Genomic DNA, 17,992 nt, shown 5'->3' with positions numbered 1-17,992 from the left:
ACAAGTAGTAGTTCACTTCAAAATTGCGTTTGTATCTCCAGCTGCTTATTTGCCACCTTCACGCCAATCCACATATTTCTGTGTGTCAGTCAGGAGCAGTGTGCCTCTGATTAATAAACGCCCCTGATTCCCTCTTTATCTCGTCGCCGGGCCCTCGAGAGCCTCTTATGGAGACTCAGACGTCACTCCAGCCAATTTACCGTCAGTCAGGCTGAACTCCAGTGCTGTTATTTATTTAGAGGGGCAAAGAAAAAACCTCCCGAAGAGGAAAACACAGACCGCAAAAGTGGTTTGTTTCTCTTCGGCGCGAGTCTAAGCCGCGTAGCCAATTAGTACGAGTGTGTGTGAGTGACTGGGACGTACGAGTGTGACACCGCGCTCTGATTGGCCCGTTTAAATGAAAATGACAGTTCAGATGAAACTATTTCACTTCAACTTTTGCTTGACGTTTTTTTTGTTTTCCAGAATCATCCGGCCGTGATATATGATTATATTTACCATCAAAACAGCGACGGATGTACTTCACTGTACCAAAAAAAAAAAGCGCAAGCATTTCGCTTGGATACTTTCCAGAGTTGTTAGATTCGAAAGTACGACTCGCCGTATGTCGGCTTCTTTAAAGTTCATTACGCCGAGCGTGAAGCACTCGTTCGGTTTGCGTGGCTGATTTATGAAGTGTGATTGCTCTGGGATGAGCCGTCATGTATTAGTCTGCTTTTAGCTGCACTAATCAGTTTACCGTCACTCTGTTTTCACTCTGTCAAACTAATTAAAGTTGTCACTGTGTCATAAACACACTTGCTCATATTATACCTTCACTCAAGCTTTCTTCAGCTTATAAAACAGGTATTTCTGGCTCGTAAATCTCATCCGATGACCCACGTTCGATTAAAATAACTGATATATGTGCGCCTGTGTTCATACATCATCTGACTTATATATATATTTCTGCATCAGTTATGTTAAACAGCCTACTGTATTACTTATTGGAAAAATTGTTAATTGTTATTACTCTCTTCAAGAGTTGCAATATTGGTTGTTTTTATCTTTTTTTTTGTTCTGTCATTCGTAAAATGGTGAAATCACTTTAAGTTTTGACCTCTGCGCTTATTGCTTGAAATTTTTTGCCTCCATGCTGTAAATTTGGCCCCCAAAAACACCAGAGCTACGGAAAGCAGATCTCCTGCTGTGTTTTAAACGCTCTGATTCCCTTGACTGGTTCTTGTAGAGGCGACAACAAACCACTGTCCAAAATGTACACGAAGGATCCACCGGTCGAACCGTTCTAGGGGAAAAACCAACACCAACAACAACATCTCTAGCTTGTTTGCCTTCCGAAGCCTGGAAGAATGGGCCGTGAAGTGAAACGAACTACTGTCTAAAATGTACAGAACCGGTCAAAAAGTTTGTAAACATTACTATTTTTAATGTTTTTTAAAGAACTCTCTTATTGCACATCAAGGCTGCATTTATTTGATCAAAAATACAGAAAAAAAACAGTAATATGGTGAAATATTATTACAATTTAAAAAATGGTTTTCTTTTTTATCATACTTTGAAATGTAATTTATTCCTGTGATCAAAGCTGAACTTTCAGCATCATTAAGTCTTAAGTGTCACATGATCCTTCGGAAATCATTCTAATATGCTAAATGTTGGAAACAGTTGTGCTGCTTAATATTTTTTTTGGGAACATGACACTTCAGGATTCATTGATTAATAAAAATTTAAATGAATCCTGTTTAAATGAATTTTTTTTTTAAAAAATCATAAAGGTAATTTAATCATATTACTATTGTTTTGCATTAATATGTGCAGTTACTAATAATATTACATGTTTATTCATTGGAAACTTGACAGTAAAGCACTAAGCTTGAATTGAGATGCAGATAAAACTAGAAGATAAAGTTTGTAAACAAACTTTGATGTTGGCTTGGCAAAGCCTTGATGGGCAGCCTGAGGCAAAAGAGCCAACACACATGTCTGTTCGGTGGTCTTGAGCAAATAAAGAAAGAAAGAAAGAAAGAAAGAAAGAAAGAATTTCTTGTATTTCTATTTATTTTTTTCTGATTAGTCAAATATAATGGATTACCAGTATAACCTTAATTAACCTACCAATAAATAACTTAACAGTAACGTGCAAAAACATTTCAACATTTCTTTAGATGTATGTCTCATGTTTGTGTAATTAGTATTCACTAAGTTACAGTTCATTTTCTGAGAATGGACTTCATTCAGAGAGACGACAGATCACGCATCATGTTAGTTTTCTTTATTTTGCAAAAAGCACAACGCTTTGTTTTTACTCTGAGTGTACACAAATAAAAGGAGACATTTCACAGTGTATAACTTAATTGTATGTCCAAAATTGACAGAGTATTTTGAGTCTCTTTCACACTGATAAGAAAAAAAGCGAGGTGGTATCGTCAGCGCGACCGCCAACTCGAGGGTGTTAAATGTACCAAACTGAACTGACCGACAGCTTCAGTGATTATAAAAGGAGCACTTATTACCTGCTTTCAGTGTAATTCAGTCACAATTTGAAAAAGTTTTTGTTTTTCATGAGACTTTTCCTACTTTTCCATATATTAGGGAGTCAATAAGTGCTTCTCTGCTGCCATCTAGTGGTAATTTCATGTCTTTAAAAAAAAATAGTTTGCCTAGAAGTGTTAGTTTTCCTACGTCTTTAAACTTTTAGTTTTAAAAATCATCACATTCAAAAAACCATTAAAATTGGATAATATTTAGAGCTTTTAAGTGCTGGAAAAACTGTGAAGCACTTTAAAAAGTCCTTGAAATGTGCTTGAAATTCACTCTCAAGAGTTTGCATGAACCCTGAAATTAATAATGTAAAAGCATTCAAGTATTTCTGCCAAAATACCATAGTTTGTGGAAGCGTTACTACATTAAATCCATGGTGATTTGTGGACTGAGGAGCCTTAACTTGTTCGTGGCACAGTGTTTCTCCTGTTTTCCACGTCAGCGCTGGTTGATCTGACATCTGTGGTTTAAAGCAGAGAATCCTGCGCTGAATTTGAACGCTTCCCACTAGATCTCTCAGAGATGTTATTAATTTTTGCAGCGGATTCAAACTCTTTTCTCACTGGATCTCCCAGTGGTGTGTAGTAAACAGTGTCACGTGATCGAGATTGGCGCAACTGATAAACAAGTGCTGCACAGCTCAAACGAGTAGCGCTGTTTCGTTTCACTTTCATTTTGTTTGCCATTTGATGTTTATTATATGAAACAACTCATATGGCAGCTCTTATCAGTTGTGCAATGTGGTGGTCGCACCAGTGCAACCTCTAACAAATAGTCACACTAGCAGGAAAAAATGTCACAAAATGGAGCCCTGCATTGATAATAAATCAGCATATCAAAATGATTTCTGAAGGATCATGTGACACTGAAGAATGGAGGAATGATGCTGAAAATTAAGCTCTGATCACAGAAATAAATTACACAGAAAAAAGAAAACCATTATTTTAAATTGTAATAATATTTCAGAATATTACAGTTTTTTTTTCTGGTGAGCAGAAGAGACTTCTTTCAAAAACATTAAAAATTGTAATGTGTCCAAACTTTTGACCAGTTCTGTAGGCGAAGGATCTGCCGATCGAACCGTTCTAGGGGAAAAAACACCACCAACAACAACATCTCTAGCTTGTTTGCCTCCGAAGCCTTGAAGAACGGGCCGTGAAGTGAAAGACAGCTTGTTAGTTGTGCTGTCTTTGCCTCCTCATTTCTTGATGCTATTTTCTGCCAGCCTGGTTTCGTAAGCGCTTGAACTCACAAACATTCTTCCAGCGGTTATGAAAATGACTTTCCTGAACGTGTGTAAGCGCGTGTTTGCGCTCATGTGTGCGTGTTGCACATTAAACTAATGCCCGGAGGCCGTATTTGTATCCCGTCTGCCGTGGCGGAGGCCATTACGGCTGGAGCTGGGCTTGGACGCACGGTTCCCGCTGTTAGTGTTTACCTGGCGCGGATGAGGTGGGCACAGCTGCTGAAAGCTGGTGATTTCGATAAGACGGGGACGAGGGGGAAATGACAGCATGTCAAAACGAGCTTTCCATTTCTGTGAGCTTTCACCTCCAGCTGGAGCGTTCTTCTAAAAGGATCGCTCGCACAATATCACAGTCCACTTTTGTGCCTTGCAATCGAAGGGTGCCTGGTGTAATTACAGGAAACAGCAGGTTCTTGAACGCTGTGCAACGACAAACACCTTCAGACGATATCGCTGCTCGCTGCTGCTGCGGTGACGTCATCCTTGAGTTTCAGTGTTTTAGTTTTGAGTACATTTTCTACATTTGTTTAATTGGTTGAAAACATAAAGGTGTAAAAGAGACTTGAAACATCCATAGTAACACATTCATTTTTTGTAATATGACTTATTTCCAACTCAACATTCAGCCGTGTCGGCCATAATTGTTCGGTTTTTCCAAACGTGAAGTTTATTTGCGTTTTTCGATAATTGACATGAAATTGACTTATTTGCAACTGAATATTCAGCGATTGTAGCCATAATCATTGAGTTTTTCCAAACATGAAGTTTAACATTTTATTTACGTTTTTCAAATAATGACTTGAAACGTCCTTCGTAACACATTCATTTTTTGTAATTTGACTTATGTACATCTGAATATAAAGCATTGGTAACCGTAATCGTTGAGTTTTTAAATTTTATTTACATTTTCCATTAATGGCTTTAAATGTCTTCCGTTACACATTCATCTTTCATAATATAACTTATTGGCATCTAAATATTCAGAGTTGGTATCTGTAATTGTTGATTTAAAAAAATAAAAATAAAAAAAAATTTTGTTTTCGATTAATAACTTGAAACGTCCTTCATTACAAATTCATCTTTTGTAATATGACTTGTTTGCATCTGAATATTCAGCATTGGTAACCGTAATCATTGAGTTTATAAATTTTCATTCACGTTTTTTCGATTAATGACTTGAAACGTACTTCGTAACACATTCATTTTTTGTAATATGACTTATTTGCATCTGAATATTCAGTGTTGGTATCTGTAATCGTTGAGGTTTTTTTTTTTTTTTACATTTTTGATTAATGACTTGAAATGTTCTTTGTAACACATTCATTTTTTTGTAATTTGACATTTAGTATTTACATTTGAGTATTTAGCGTTGGTAACTAATTATTGAGTTTTTTAAATTTTATTTACATTTTTGATTAATGGCTTTAAATGTCTTTCAGTACACAATCATCTTTCATAATATACTTATTTGCATCTGAATATTCAGTGTTGGTATCTGTAATCATTGAGTTTTTAAATTTTAAAATTACGTTTTTCTATTCATGAATTGAAACGTCCTTCGTAACACATTAATTTTTTGTAATATGACTTATTTCAAACTGAATATTTAGCTGTCGACCATAATTGAGTTTTTCCAAACATAAAGTTTGAATTTTATTTACATTTTTCTATTAAAGACTTGAAACGTCCTTCGTAACACATTAATTTTTTGTAATTTGACTTATTTGCATCTGAGTATTCAGCCTTGGTAACCGTAATTATTGAGTTTTTAAATTTTATTTACGTTTTCGATTAATGACTTGAAACGTCCTTCGTTACACATTCATCTTTCGTAATATGACTTATTTGCATCTAAAACTTGTTTAATGACCAATGCATTGAGACGACCTTTGTGACATGTTTAATTTGCGTAAAACACAATGTATACCGAATCTGAATATTCGGTAGGATGACCTGATTTTATTCATTGTGATTTAATTAGATCTTTAAAGAAGTGTGCTAGGCTGTTATTGGTCAATAAATGTGTTATTTGTCCCTGTGGCCATTTTTTAAAACAGCGTACACTAGTGAATCATCATACAATATCTTTAATACATTTTTGCTTTGTTAGTTTTTTACGTTTTTCGTTCATTTATTTGTTTGTTCGTTCTGTGTTGATTTCTTTTCTTTCTTTTATACTTTCGTTTGTGCTTTTTTCCTTCATTCTTTGTTTCGTTTGTTGATTGTTTTCTTTTCATTTGTTTTTCTATTTGGCTTCTACTTTTGTTTTAATTAATTTGTTCATTTTTTTCTCGTTTATTTGTTCTCTCTGTTCTCTCTCTTTTGTTTCTTTCGTCTTTTCATTCGTTAATTTTTTTTCTTCATTCTTTTCGTATCAAACTCTGCCGGAGAAAGATGTATTTTTTTGCTAGAAAACTACAGAAACTGTTTTATCTTCGAAAATAACGTACACTGGTGAATCACACAGAATATGTTTAATAAATAACGTTTTCGTTCTCTCTTCCGCCAGGTTGTTACGGCGTCAACCCCGACACGAAACAGGAAGGCTGGATGTGTTCTCGATGTTCCTCGATGGAGTGGACAGCCGTAAGTATTGAACAGCGTTCACATGTGACACGTTTATTGTCGCGTTAAAGCGTTGCGTTCATGATTGGTTTAATCGTTGCAGGCCTGCTGTTTGTGCAGTTTAAGAGGAGGAGCTTTGAAGAAAACCACAGATGACAGGTCTAATATCTTAAACTCTATTACGAGTAGCTACACGGGCATCTGTTCATGCTAATTTGAAAAACTTTACATGTAAACCAAGCGTTTGTTTTCCTGTCCGTAGATGGGTTCACGTGATCTGTGCTGTCGCCGTGGCCGAGGTTCGTTTCGTCAACGCTGTGGAGCGAGAGCCTGTGGACGTCACCGCCGTCCCCGACACCAGGAAGAGTCTGGTGAGCGACCCTTTCACCTCTTTCACTTCGTTTACTGTCCAGTTTAACTTTATTCAAAGACACGCAACAAACAGGTTTTTTTTTTTTTTTTTTTTGCTTTGATTCATACTTCTCCGTTCGTTTGCATCCATTGATTTGTTTCGTTGTGTTCTGCTTTTTCATTCTTCTTTTTTTACCCTTATGATCATTATTTTGTTTCTTTCTTTTGTGTAGTTCATTCGTTCTCTTCATTTGTTCAGTTTTCTTGTTCTGTAGTTGTACTTCTCTCTCAGAGGGAATGATGCATTATTAATGATGTGGAATGCCTGAATAATCAGGTGTGGCTCCTCGCTGTGCTAAATGAAGTGCGTTGATTATATAGGCAGGTTTCTCCTCCTCCGCCGCACGTCTGAGCGCGCTCAAACACTGCAGCGGTGCTCAAACACAGAAGCCAAACCACAAGTGACATCAGTGAGACCAGATCATCTCCTGTGGGGTCGTTCAGCACATGATTGAATTAAAAATGTGCTTCACTCCTTCATACATGTCCTTCTGTTTCCTTTCCTGCTTTCCTTTGTGCTTTATTCTTTCGTTCTTTGTTTCTGTTTGCTGTTTGTTTTCTTACGTTTTTTGTTCTTTTCTGCTTTTGTTTGTTCTTTCTGTTTCTTTTGTTCACTCTTTCATTTGTGCTTTTTTCATTCTTTCTTTTTTATTTGCTGTTTGTTCTTCGTTTTTTGTTCTTTTCTACTTTTTTGTTCTTTCCGTTTGTTTATTTTGTTCACTCTTTCTTTCGTTTGTGCTTTTTTCTTTCATTCTTTGTTTCTTTTGCTGTTTTTCCTTTCTACTTTTGTTTCTTTTGTTCAGTCTTTCGTTCATGCTTTTTCTTTCATTCTGTTTTTATTTGCTGTTTTCTTTTCTTTTTGTTCTTTTCTACATTTGTTTGTTTTGTTCGCTCTTTCTTTCATTTGTGCATTTTTCTTCTATTTTTATTTGCTCTTTGTTTTCTTTCATTTTTTGTTCTTTTCTTTGTTCTTTGTTTCTTTTGTTCACTCTTTCTTTTGTTTGTTTTTTCTTTCATTTCTTGTTCTTTACTTTTGTTTGTTCTTTGTTTATTTTGTTTACTCTTTCTTTTGTTTGTGCTTTTTCTTGCATTCGTTTTTAATTTCATTTTTTGTTATTTTCTACTTTTGTTTGTCTTTCTTTTTCTGTTTCTTTTGTTTGCTCTTTCGTTTGTGCTTTTTTCTGTTTATTTGCTGTTTTTTTTTCTTCTACTTATGTTTGTCTTTCTTTTTCTGTTTCTTTTGTTCGCTCTTTCTTTCGTTTGTGCTTTTTTCTTTCATCCTTTATTTGCTGTTTCTTTTCTTTCGTTTTTTGCTCTTTTCTACTTTTGTTTGTTTCTGTTTCCATTTCTTTGTTCACTCTTTCTTTCGTTTGTGCTTTTTTTTCTTTCATTTTTTGTTTCTTTTGGTGTTTTTTGGTGTTTTTCTCGTTTTTTGCTTTTTTCTTTCATTCTTTTTATTTGCTGTTTGTTTTTTTCTTCTACTTTTGTTTGTTCTTTTTTTCTGTTTCTTTTGTTCACTCTTTCGTTTGTGCTTTTTTCTTTCATCCTTTTGCTATTTGTTTTCTTTCTTTTCTACTTTTTGTTCTTTCTGTTTCCTATTCCTTTGTTCTTGTGTTGGTGCTTGATTCTTTCGTTATTTCATTCTTTATTTCTTTTATTGGTATTTTTCACTTTTGTTTGTTTTAGTTAATTTATTTTTTCACTCATTCGTTTGTTTGTTCTCAGTTTTTGTTTGTTTATTCCATTCGGGTCTATCATTATTGTTTTTTTCTTTTGTTCATTCTTCTTTTGTTTGTTTTGTCTTTTTTTCGTTCTTTTTGTTTCGTTCTTTCATCATAAACCTCTCATAATGTTCATACGTCTGACTTCAGCTTGTGGAAAAGATCAGGTTTGGAGCAAATCAATGACACAGTAGCTTTGTCATCATGTTGCGAATGTTCATGTGAACATCAAACATTTATTCTCATTATTTGCACACTAGAACAAGTTGAAGAAATGGTGTCATATTGTAGATTAAAAGGAAGTCTCTTCTCGCTCACTGCAACACAAAATGGACGCCAGGTCTTGATGTATGAATAAATAACTGAGAGGTTGATGCTCGTAAATCACATATTTTTTCCCTTCCCTTGTCCGTTGGCCTGTCTTGTGATCAATCCCTGAGGAATGATAAATCAGAGCCTTTCACCAGCCGATGAAATATTTCCGAGCCGGCGCCACATCAAAAGGCCGTCGTACATTATGGCCGCTTGGCCACAGGGGGCTGAAATGAAGTATTGACAATTTAATAAAGAATTTTTATTCCCGTCGATATCCCTGTGTCCGTGCGCCGTGTGTGTGTTTGTGTGTTTGGAGGTGGTTTATGGGGAAATAGAGGAGAAGAGGAGAGAGACGGGGAAGAACAGACACAAAGAAAGAGGGAATGATGAAGCAAAATGTTTTCCATTCAGAGGATATTCACATAAAAATGGCTCAGTCTTAAACAATCAACTGCTCATTGACTTCATTTGCCTCAAAATAAGCCCTAATTTCTGCATGTGAACATTTCTGGTGTTTTTATTGTTGTTCACTATTAATAAATGTTCCTTTTCATGGAAATGTAAGCTGCTGCGCTCTTGAAATGACTTTCCTTTTCAGCAGCTGACACATGAAAATAATGTTATAACCAATAGCCAAATATCTATTTAGCATCGAATTAGCAAACTCACATTTGCCTCAGGCTCCATTTTCTGATGGATAAAGTCACTTTTTCTCACTGAAAACCCCGTCATTACAGTAGTTAAACGAGATGTTTACTTTCCTTCTTGTTTATACTTTTGCACTTTTTTGTTTGTTTTGGTTCATTTACTTGTTACTTGTTTTGTTGTTTTTGTTCTCTCTCATTTCTTGGTTGTTGTTTTTTCTTATGTTTATTCTTATTTCGTTTCTTCCGTCTTATTCTTTTTGTTTCTTTCCTTCTTTATTTTTTTCATAAACCTTTCGTAATGTTCATATGTCTGACTTCTGGTCACCATTAATATTTCATGTTTAAATTTCCTTGTTGATTATAATTTTGCACTTTTTTGTTTTCGTTAATGCACTTGTTGCTTGTTCATTCATTTGTTCCATTGTTTTTTCTTTTGTTTGTTTTTTAATTTTGTTTTTCCATTTTGTCATTATTTGTTTCTTTAGTTCATTCTTTTATTTATATATTCCTTTCATTTTTTTTTTTTGTTCCTTTCGTCCTTTTTTATTCTTTCCTTCTTTTAGTTTGTTCATTCTGCTTAATCTTTTCTGGTGTTTATTATAGTTTGCACATGAATAATTGTTCATATTTGTAATCTTTTATTGAAATGCAAGCCGCTCTGCTTCTGAATCTGTTCTTTTTTTATTTAGCTGTTCGCCATTAGCCAAATAGCTATTTAGCATTAATTCATCATACTTGTATGAAACGCCTTGAATCCCTTTTAAAACTACTTTAAACTTCAAACTGAAAACCTTCAAACTTCAAGCTTTTCAGACTTTTATACACTTTCTGGTCAGGCTTTCTCAAGCCAAATTCAAAGTTTGTCTTGATCAACTTTTTTTATCTAGTTGAATATCCTATTTATCATGTAAATGACATTTCATATTTCCTCATTACGATTTTCAGAAGTGCGTCTACTGCCACAAGACGACTAAGCAGATCTTCGGCGCGTGTATCCAGTGCTCGCTGGACAACTGCTCCACGTCTTTCCACGTCACCTGCGCCCTCCTCGCCGGAGTCGTCATGAAGCCGGACGATTGGCCGTACGTGGTGTCCGTCACCTGCCACAAACACAAACAGACCAATCATAAGGTGCGTAGCCTTGGTTAACACTCTAAAATGAGACCACAGTGTTCCTCAAACTAAAGGTTTGCCTCCGTTACAGGTCAAAAGCGGCTCCCGCGAGTTGTCTCTGGGTCAGGAGGTCATCGGGAGGAACAGCAATGGTTGGTTCTATCGCTGCACCATCACCGGCATCGGCACGCAGAACTACTACGAAGTCAACTTTGACGACGGCTCCTACTGTGATAACGTCTTCCCAGAGAACCTGCTGGTGAGCTAAACACACCAACAAATATTATCTTCAACATATTCAAGTTTTTAGTTGCTAAAACCTCCTTAGTCATGATAAAATCGCTGTAATGTATGGCCTCTTGTGGCTTATTGCCTTATAAAAGCATAGTTCTGGTCCTGGATGCTGATTGGTTGAAATCTAATTGTAGGTTGTTGTGGTTGCCAAGTGGCTTCGGTGCATTCATTTGGCTCATCCAATCAGATTTGATTTATCGTCTCTTTAATTTCTGTGTCTCAGAGTCATGACTGCCTGCGGAACGGCCCTCCAGAACAGGGCGAAATTGTGGTGGTCAAGACAATCGACGGACGGATTCTCAACGCGTCTTTTGTCAAGGAACACGTCCACCGATACTACCAGGTAATTGTGACTTCTTATTTTTGTATTTATTTATCCACATTTCTTTTTCCAGTGCTTTGATAAAGAGATTTTGGCCCTGTTTACAAGATGCGTTTTGGTCTATCGGATCACAAGTGGATGAAGTAGACACATTCCCGTTTACACCTGGTGTTTTAATCCTGTCTCTTTTGTCCACTTTCAACCACTTCTGTCCTGATTTCTTTGAGGGAAGGGTCGATGAGTAAATGTATGGGCTTTTTCAGATCTTTCGATCTAATAGATGATATAAGCTTGCACAATTTACTTATGAACGCGACTGGAGAAAACACACAGCCGCAAGAGCAGGCGAACGCTGTGAGTGTGTGTTAGAAATCAGGAATGGTGAGAGAACATTGTGCTTGGTACATTTTTCGTCTTCAAACCAAACTTGGGTCTTCAGCTGACAAAGTTTAAATCCCGTCTGGCTAGAGCGCTTCCCATAATGTTTACGAATTAGGTCAGTAGGCGGTCTTTTGTGGCATTCTATCACATGAGCATTTACACTATGAAAGCAATCCGGTCGAATGCGTTTTTGACTACCTCTGGAAGTGGTCGAAAGAGGACAAGCTCAAAACGTTTTAGACCCTGTTTACACCTGTATTTAGCATCGTCCGCTTTTGATTCGATCGATTTGTTTTATTTGTTTGGCTTCTACTTTAGTACAGTTAATTCATGTTAATTACAAGTTATTTAATAAATAGAATAACTTTTTTAATTGATTTATTTATTTATAGTTTGTGTGTTTTGTATATAGACTAGTAGAGCCCCACAGTGTCACCCGATTTTTAGGTTAGGAAACTGAATCTTTAAGTTAACTTTCTTTTGATTCCCGCCTTTATCCGAGTCTTTCATGAGTCCATATTTGGTGTTAAGTTTGCTTTCCCTGTACACAGAGAAGCTACTGATGTCTTGAGCAAAAGGGAGGAGAGATTAATGGGAAAATGAGAAAACTAGGCATATGTGCCGCTTGGGGGATTTATGGAGTCTGTACATGAAGCTTATGAGGTGTGATGGACCGCAGACAGCGAGAGTAGACCGCCATTCATCTGCTATTTCTCGTACATGCGACACTCCATCACAGGAAGTGCTTTTGTGTTCTTGTGCAGGGATGGGATGATGTTTTTCCTTACATTTGGGTCACATTTTGATGGAAAGGTGACTCAGAAACTACTAAAAAGCTAAATCGAAACATGCTTTTTCAGTTTTTTTCCTTAAAATGAGGCTTACCAAACTATGTTAATACATTGTTTGACACATTGGAAGAACTAGTTTTGGTTCACGTCAGATTCTTTCTCATTAAAACCCAAACACACACACACACACTCGATACAGTGTTTCATTGCTCGGCTGAACTCTTGAGAGACTCCTCTGTCAGCATTAACGAACCGTTTGATTCTCTCCTCCGCCACAAGACTCCATTATTTATCAGAGCCGTGTGAGTCACGGCACTCCATAACAACCACGGATCAGTTCAATGACGTCACATGTACCTTTGCTAGACGCGCCAAATGTTCTCCCACCCACCCCAGGCGATCTGTAACTGGATGTCTGGAAGTCTGACAGGTCTTGAAGCCATTGGGAATTGATCTGGAATAGGGTGTTGATTGCAGACTGGTTGAAAGTTTGGAGCTTGTTATGTTGGTTGCTCTCTCTTTCCAAAAATAAGAGTTGTAAAGAAATATCCTGGGTTAAATGCAGTTTTTACAGCTCTATCAACAGCATTGGCATTAGGTTTAGCATTACGCAAGTAATTCCTGTGCATGGAGTTAGAAACTAATATATATATTAGTTTTATGTTTGTAAATTACAAGTTTTATTAAATTGTATGTGCTAAATGTAATCTGCCCAAACACTTTGTAGATTTACGTAGATGGAGCTGTACTTGTGTAACTGGAAAATAGCTTCCCAAGGGTGTTAGTAAGGTGGCTGCTGAGCAAACTGACACACAAGCTTTGAATCGACACTAGTAGCTTTAACTTCTGGATTGCATCAAATAATTTGGTTCCAAGAGCAGTGAAGGATCTGAGGAGTCTAAACTGACCGCATTTCTTTCCAGGTGGAGTTTCAGGACGAGACGCAGCTCTTACTGAAGCGCAGTGAGATTCACTCTCTGGACCAGGAGCTGCCCAAGAGGGTCATGTCTCGTCTGGTAAGTGCTTTAATTCACTTCAGGCCGAGTACCGTATGTTTCTGCACACAGAATTCATCAACCAAAAGTCAAAGTTTAACACTTTCGTGTTTGTCAAACTAGAAGGTTTTTCAAGCTAACAATGCAGCAACAAAGCATATTTTGAGAGCTCTGATTGACGTCACTGAAGGATAATTGTTTTTTTTCTTATCGACAGGCATCTGTGAACCAACAGCAACCTCAGGCCCAATCGTCAGACGAACCACTGGCCGCAAAACGCCCACGTCTGCCAACACCGCCACCCACGCTAGCCATCGAGCCCTCAGCACTACCTCCGGAATTAGTCACCGCTTTCCTGCCCGCTAGTATTACTCCGAACACCAGCACTGCTCCTTGCTTGCCACCTGCCACACTTCCTGTCTCAGCGCCCACACTTCCTGCCCCGGAACCCAGCGAGAGTTACACCCACAGCTCCAGCTACATAGCCTACATGGAGTCTCTCCTCAACACGGACTTTCCTCCAGACGAGGGCGAACAAGGTGTTGAGCCGATGTATTGAAGCGCAGCTTTGCGCTAGCAGCTATTCGTCAATGCTTACTGACTTTAAATTCATCCACTGCATGTCTTTGTTTCATTTATTCGCTGTCGTGCTAATCTGAGTCTCCCACCCATGTACGGTGCGCGTGGGACGCATGTGTGTCATTATAGACTGAAGCCGAAACGGACCCAGTACAGAGCCTTGGGGGACGCCACATTCTTCGGACCCCTTTTCATGATCCCTCGCTCCGCCTCTTTCACGAAACGGAAAGTTTTCAGATGGAATAATCATTTACTGTTTGTGCTGTTTACTTTATACCTGATTTTTTCTCTAACGAGTGCTAAATATTTTTCTAACAAGCCAAAACATTACGCTACCCGGTCACAGATCAAACACAGTCTATATCTGTACAGGTTCAGGTATTTTTCTCTGTACTCAAGTGTTCGGGGGAGTCACAGGAAGTTTTAGCAGGGCTCATGGGATTTAACAAGTATTTAAATGTCTTTTGTCACATATAGATTTAATATTTGTATAAAGAAAATCACAATTATGACAGCATCCGAAGCTACTGTTTTCAGTTAGCGCACACATGTGTTTCGATAGATTTGCGCATCTTCATGTATTCTTCTATCGACTATAATCAACGATAAAGAGTTTTTCAGCGCCAGATGATTGGATTTGTTTTTGTAGCATACTTGGTAGATGTTTATATGGAATACTATTCACCTTGTCTGTTTTTTTATTATTATAATTACTGTTGTTATGATTTTTATTTTTATTGATTTTTATTTTGGTGAAACTTTGCAACATAATGTTGGAATATGAAAAAAAAAAAGTTGAATTTATCCTTTCTATTCAAGAGGTTGAAGTGGCGTACATTTAAGCATATAGTCATAGGTGATGTTAAACAGATACGCAATCCGCCTTCTCAAGGTGCTATAGAGGTCTTAGACTACTGAGGGGCGCTCCGGGTCAGGTGACCCATGGTGAGGTGTACATACTAGACGTCCTGCTCACGAAACTGAAAATTCTTCAGTGTAACTTCTAGAGTCTTATCAAATGCCATGCCACATTCAAATAAAGGGTCTGGTTGTCGCTTCGGATTTCTTTTCTCCTTTTTGTTGTTTCCCCATTCGTTGTTTAGTCTTGTGAGACCTCCATCGCCAGTACTTGCAGGTTTGTCGTCCAGATAGCATTGAGAATTTGCTCCGACGCCCGCCCACTCGATTCATTCAGAGACAAACGCTCGTATGAGACACTCCGAGACATTTCCAGACAGAATCGCTTTAGCATGCCAAAGATATCGGAGAATTGTACAAGACATGGGATAAATTAATGCATTAAATTCCCCAAATTGAGACATTATCGTGGTTAACGAGTCAAACATTAAATAGACATTTCAAAAATGAATTGCGTTGACAGCCCTTCTTTTTCTTTACTTCCCCCACTTATCCTCATCTCATACTTTTATTTTTCATACTGTTATTCCTCCTGCTTTCATTTTGACCCATTTGTTTTTTTAATAAGAACATGTTTTATAATCCGAACTACACCTCGGAGATCATGAATCTTTAGGGACGAAGTGCGTACTGAGGTTAGAACCTCTCACACTGTTGCGAGCACATCCTCTTGCCTTCCGTTTGATGTGACAACCGTTGTTCTCGTCTCACGACTGATTGTTTTCCACCTGTCAGTGACGCCTAAGGCCACTCTAAGGCTAGACACAGTGTGTCGATGGCATTTGTACTCCTCTGTTCCTGGGGTTTCTGCCTTGCATTAACACAGAAACTTCACAAGAGGCAAGTTTAATGAAATAACCCACCACAGCTTGCATACTGATGATGGAAAATGTTTATCTGTTCAGAAGTAGGCCTACTAGGAAAGATTCTAATAAAATGTGAAGTGAAACTGTGCTTTGTGTTCAACTGTGTTTATTTTCTTGGTAAAGCCATGAAAAACCTGGTTTAAATTAATAATAAATGAATAAAACTAAAAGTAAGTTTCTAGTGAAGTAAATATATTCAATTGACTGCAGTGATGTGCATGTAGTGATGTCTGATTTATGACTGAATCATTTTTTGACCTGGTTCTTCATAACGAATCAGCTGAACCAGTTCACAAATTAGTCAGCTTTCTCAAATTTAATTAAAGTGGTTCTTCAAATACTTATCCAGTAATCACAAACAACCGTGAAGGTCATGGAAATGCATCTATAAGTGTGTCAATGCACTTTTGCTCTTGAAAATGCTTAGTTTTTATAAATGGCATTATGAAAACTCCACCCAAGTCCTCTTCTGAAGTTCAGAGGTCAGTAAATTGCTGTTTAATAATTGCAAATGATCACAATCGAACAGATTAAAAGCTTTTCTCGGAGACCAGCGCTATTAAAAATAAACTTTTTAAAAAAATGCCATGAATCATCCAAGGCAAAAACATTAATCTGGTTGAGAGTTATTTTGTCAAATCGAACCCTCATTGACATTTAGCTGTTCTAAATGTGCCTTTATCTGATTAAAAAACAATTAGGCTTTTAAAATATCGTCTAATTGTTTTGCACAACTAAAATGAAACGTCAGGATTTGTTTGGCGCCACTGTAGTTCCCATAATACACCACACCGTTAGACAGACTGTGGCAGTCGCACACTAACTGTTGATAAAGTTATGAATCCTCTTACGCTCGGAGATATTTAGAGACACAGCTGCCTCTGTAGGGGCCAAACTAAAGAAATGTGAATTGACACCTGTGCTCATTACCTGCTGTGTATCTTCATTAGTTCGGTGTGAGTGTGTGTGTGTGGTAAAGTTAGTTCAAGCTCCGATGACTTTAACCCGACGAAGCACAACGTGTATCAAACACGCACAGCTGTGGCTCATAATAGAACAAGATGCGTCAAATAAAGCTGCTGCTAAAGACATAAGTAGCGTCTTATGAAACTGCTTTGCATAAATAGACTGGTTCAGAACTTCAGAGGACACGCCATGATTCACGAGAGTCACTGAGAGTCATAATCCACTCTGATGTGAGTCATTCTTACACACTGTTCTGTCCATCAAAGTTTGATTCATTTCAGGGAATCAGTTCAAACTGCCATCCATCCATCCACTAAAACTATGATTCATTGTCATCCATCCTATCTATCTACAACCCGAATTCCAGAAATGTTGGGACATTTTTTAAATTTGAATAAAATGAAAACTAAAAGACTTTCAAATCACATGAGCCAATATTTTATTCACAATAGAACATAGATAACATAATAAATGTTTAAACTGAGAAGTTTTACACTTTTATCCACTAAATGAGCTCATTTCAAATTTGATGCTGCTACAGGTCTCAAACAAGTTGGCACCGGGGCAACAAATGGCTGAAAAAGCAAGAAATTTTTGAAAAGATTCAGCTGGGAGAACATCTAGCAACTACTTAAGTTAACTGATCTCAGGTCTGTGACATGATTAGCTATAAAAGGGATGTCTTAGAGAGGCAGAGTCTCTCAGAAGTAAAGATGTGCAGAGCTGTGAAAGAGTGCGTAAAAAGATTGTGGAATACTTTAAAAACAATGTTCCTCAACGTCAAATTGCAAAGGCTTTGTAAATCTCATCATTTACAGTACATAACATCATCAAAAGATTCAGAGAAACTGGAGAAATCTCTGTGCGTAAGGGACAAGGCTGAAGACCTTTATTGGATGCTCGTGGTCTTCGGGCCCTCAGACGAAACTGCATCACTCATCGGCATGATTGTGTCAATGACATTACTAAATGAGCCCAGGAATACTTCCAGAAACCACTGTCGGTAAACACAATCCACCGTGCCATCTGCAGATGCCAACTAAAGCTCTATCATGCAAAAAGGAAGCCATATGTGAACATGGTCCAGAAGCGCCGTCGTGTCCTGTGGGCCAAGGCTCATTTAAAATGGACTGTTTCAAAGTGGAAAAGTGTTCTATGGTCAGACGAGTCCAAATTTGACATCACGGACGCCGTGTCCTCCGGGCTAAAGAGGAGGGAGACCTTCCAGCGTGTTATCAGCGTTCAGTTCAAAAGCCAGCATCTCTGATGGTATGGGGGTGCATAAGTGCATACGGTATGGCCAGCTTGCATGTTTTGGAAG

At 37.6% G+C, this 17,992-nt stretch overlaps 1 protein-coding gene across 1 annotated transcript in view; it reads left to right on the top strand.

The window, feature by feature from the left end:
- The window catches only part of kdm4b (lysine (K)-specific demethylase 4B), a 51,416-nt gene extending 35,623 nt beyond the window's left edge, over positions 1 to 15,793 (top strand). The window contains exons 15-22 of the mRNA XM_051910741.1: positions 6,297 to 6,373; positions 6,456 to 6,511; positions 6,615 to 6,723; positions 10,392 to 10,577; positions 10,651 to 10,818; positions 11,077 to 11,196; positions 13,271 to 13,363; positions 13,560 to 15,793. Of these exons, the coding sequence (XP_051766701.1) occupies positions 6,297 to 6,373; positions 6,456 to 6,511; positions 6,615 to 6,723; positions 10,392 to 10,577; positions 10,651 to 10,818; positions 11,077 to 11,196; positions 13,271 to 13,363; positions 13,560 to 13,901 (1,151 nt within the window). The 3' untranslated portion in view covers positions 13,902 to 15,793. The remainder of the gene's footprint in view (positions 1 to 6,296; positions 6,374 to 6,455; positions 6,512 to 6,614; positions 6,724 to 10,391; positions 10,578 to 10,650; positions 10,819 to 11,076; positions 11,197 to 13,270; positions 13,364 to 13,559) is intronic.
- Positions 15,794 to 17,992: the final 2,199 nt, after the last annotated feature.

The sequence above is a fragment of the Ctenopharyngodon idella genome, chromosome 10 (genome assembly GCF_019924925.1).
Source record: "Ctenopharyngodon idella isolate HZGC_01 chromosome 10, HZGC01, whole genome shotgun sequence".
In the NCBI taxonomy this organism is placed as follows: domain Eukaryota; kingdom Metazoa; phylum Chordata; class Actinopteri; order Cypriniformes; family Xenocyprididae; genus Ctenopharyngodon; species Ctenopharyngodon idella.
This window is presented reverse-complemented; position numbering and strand designations above follow the sequence as displayed.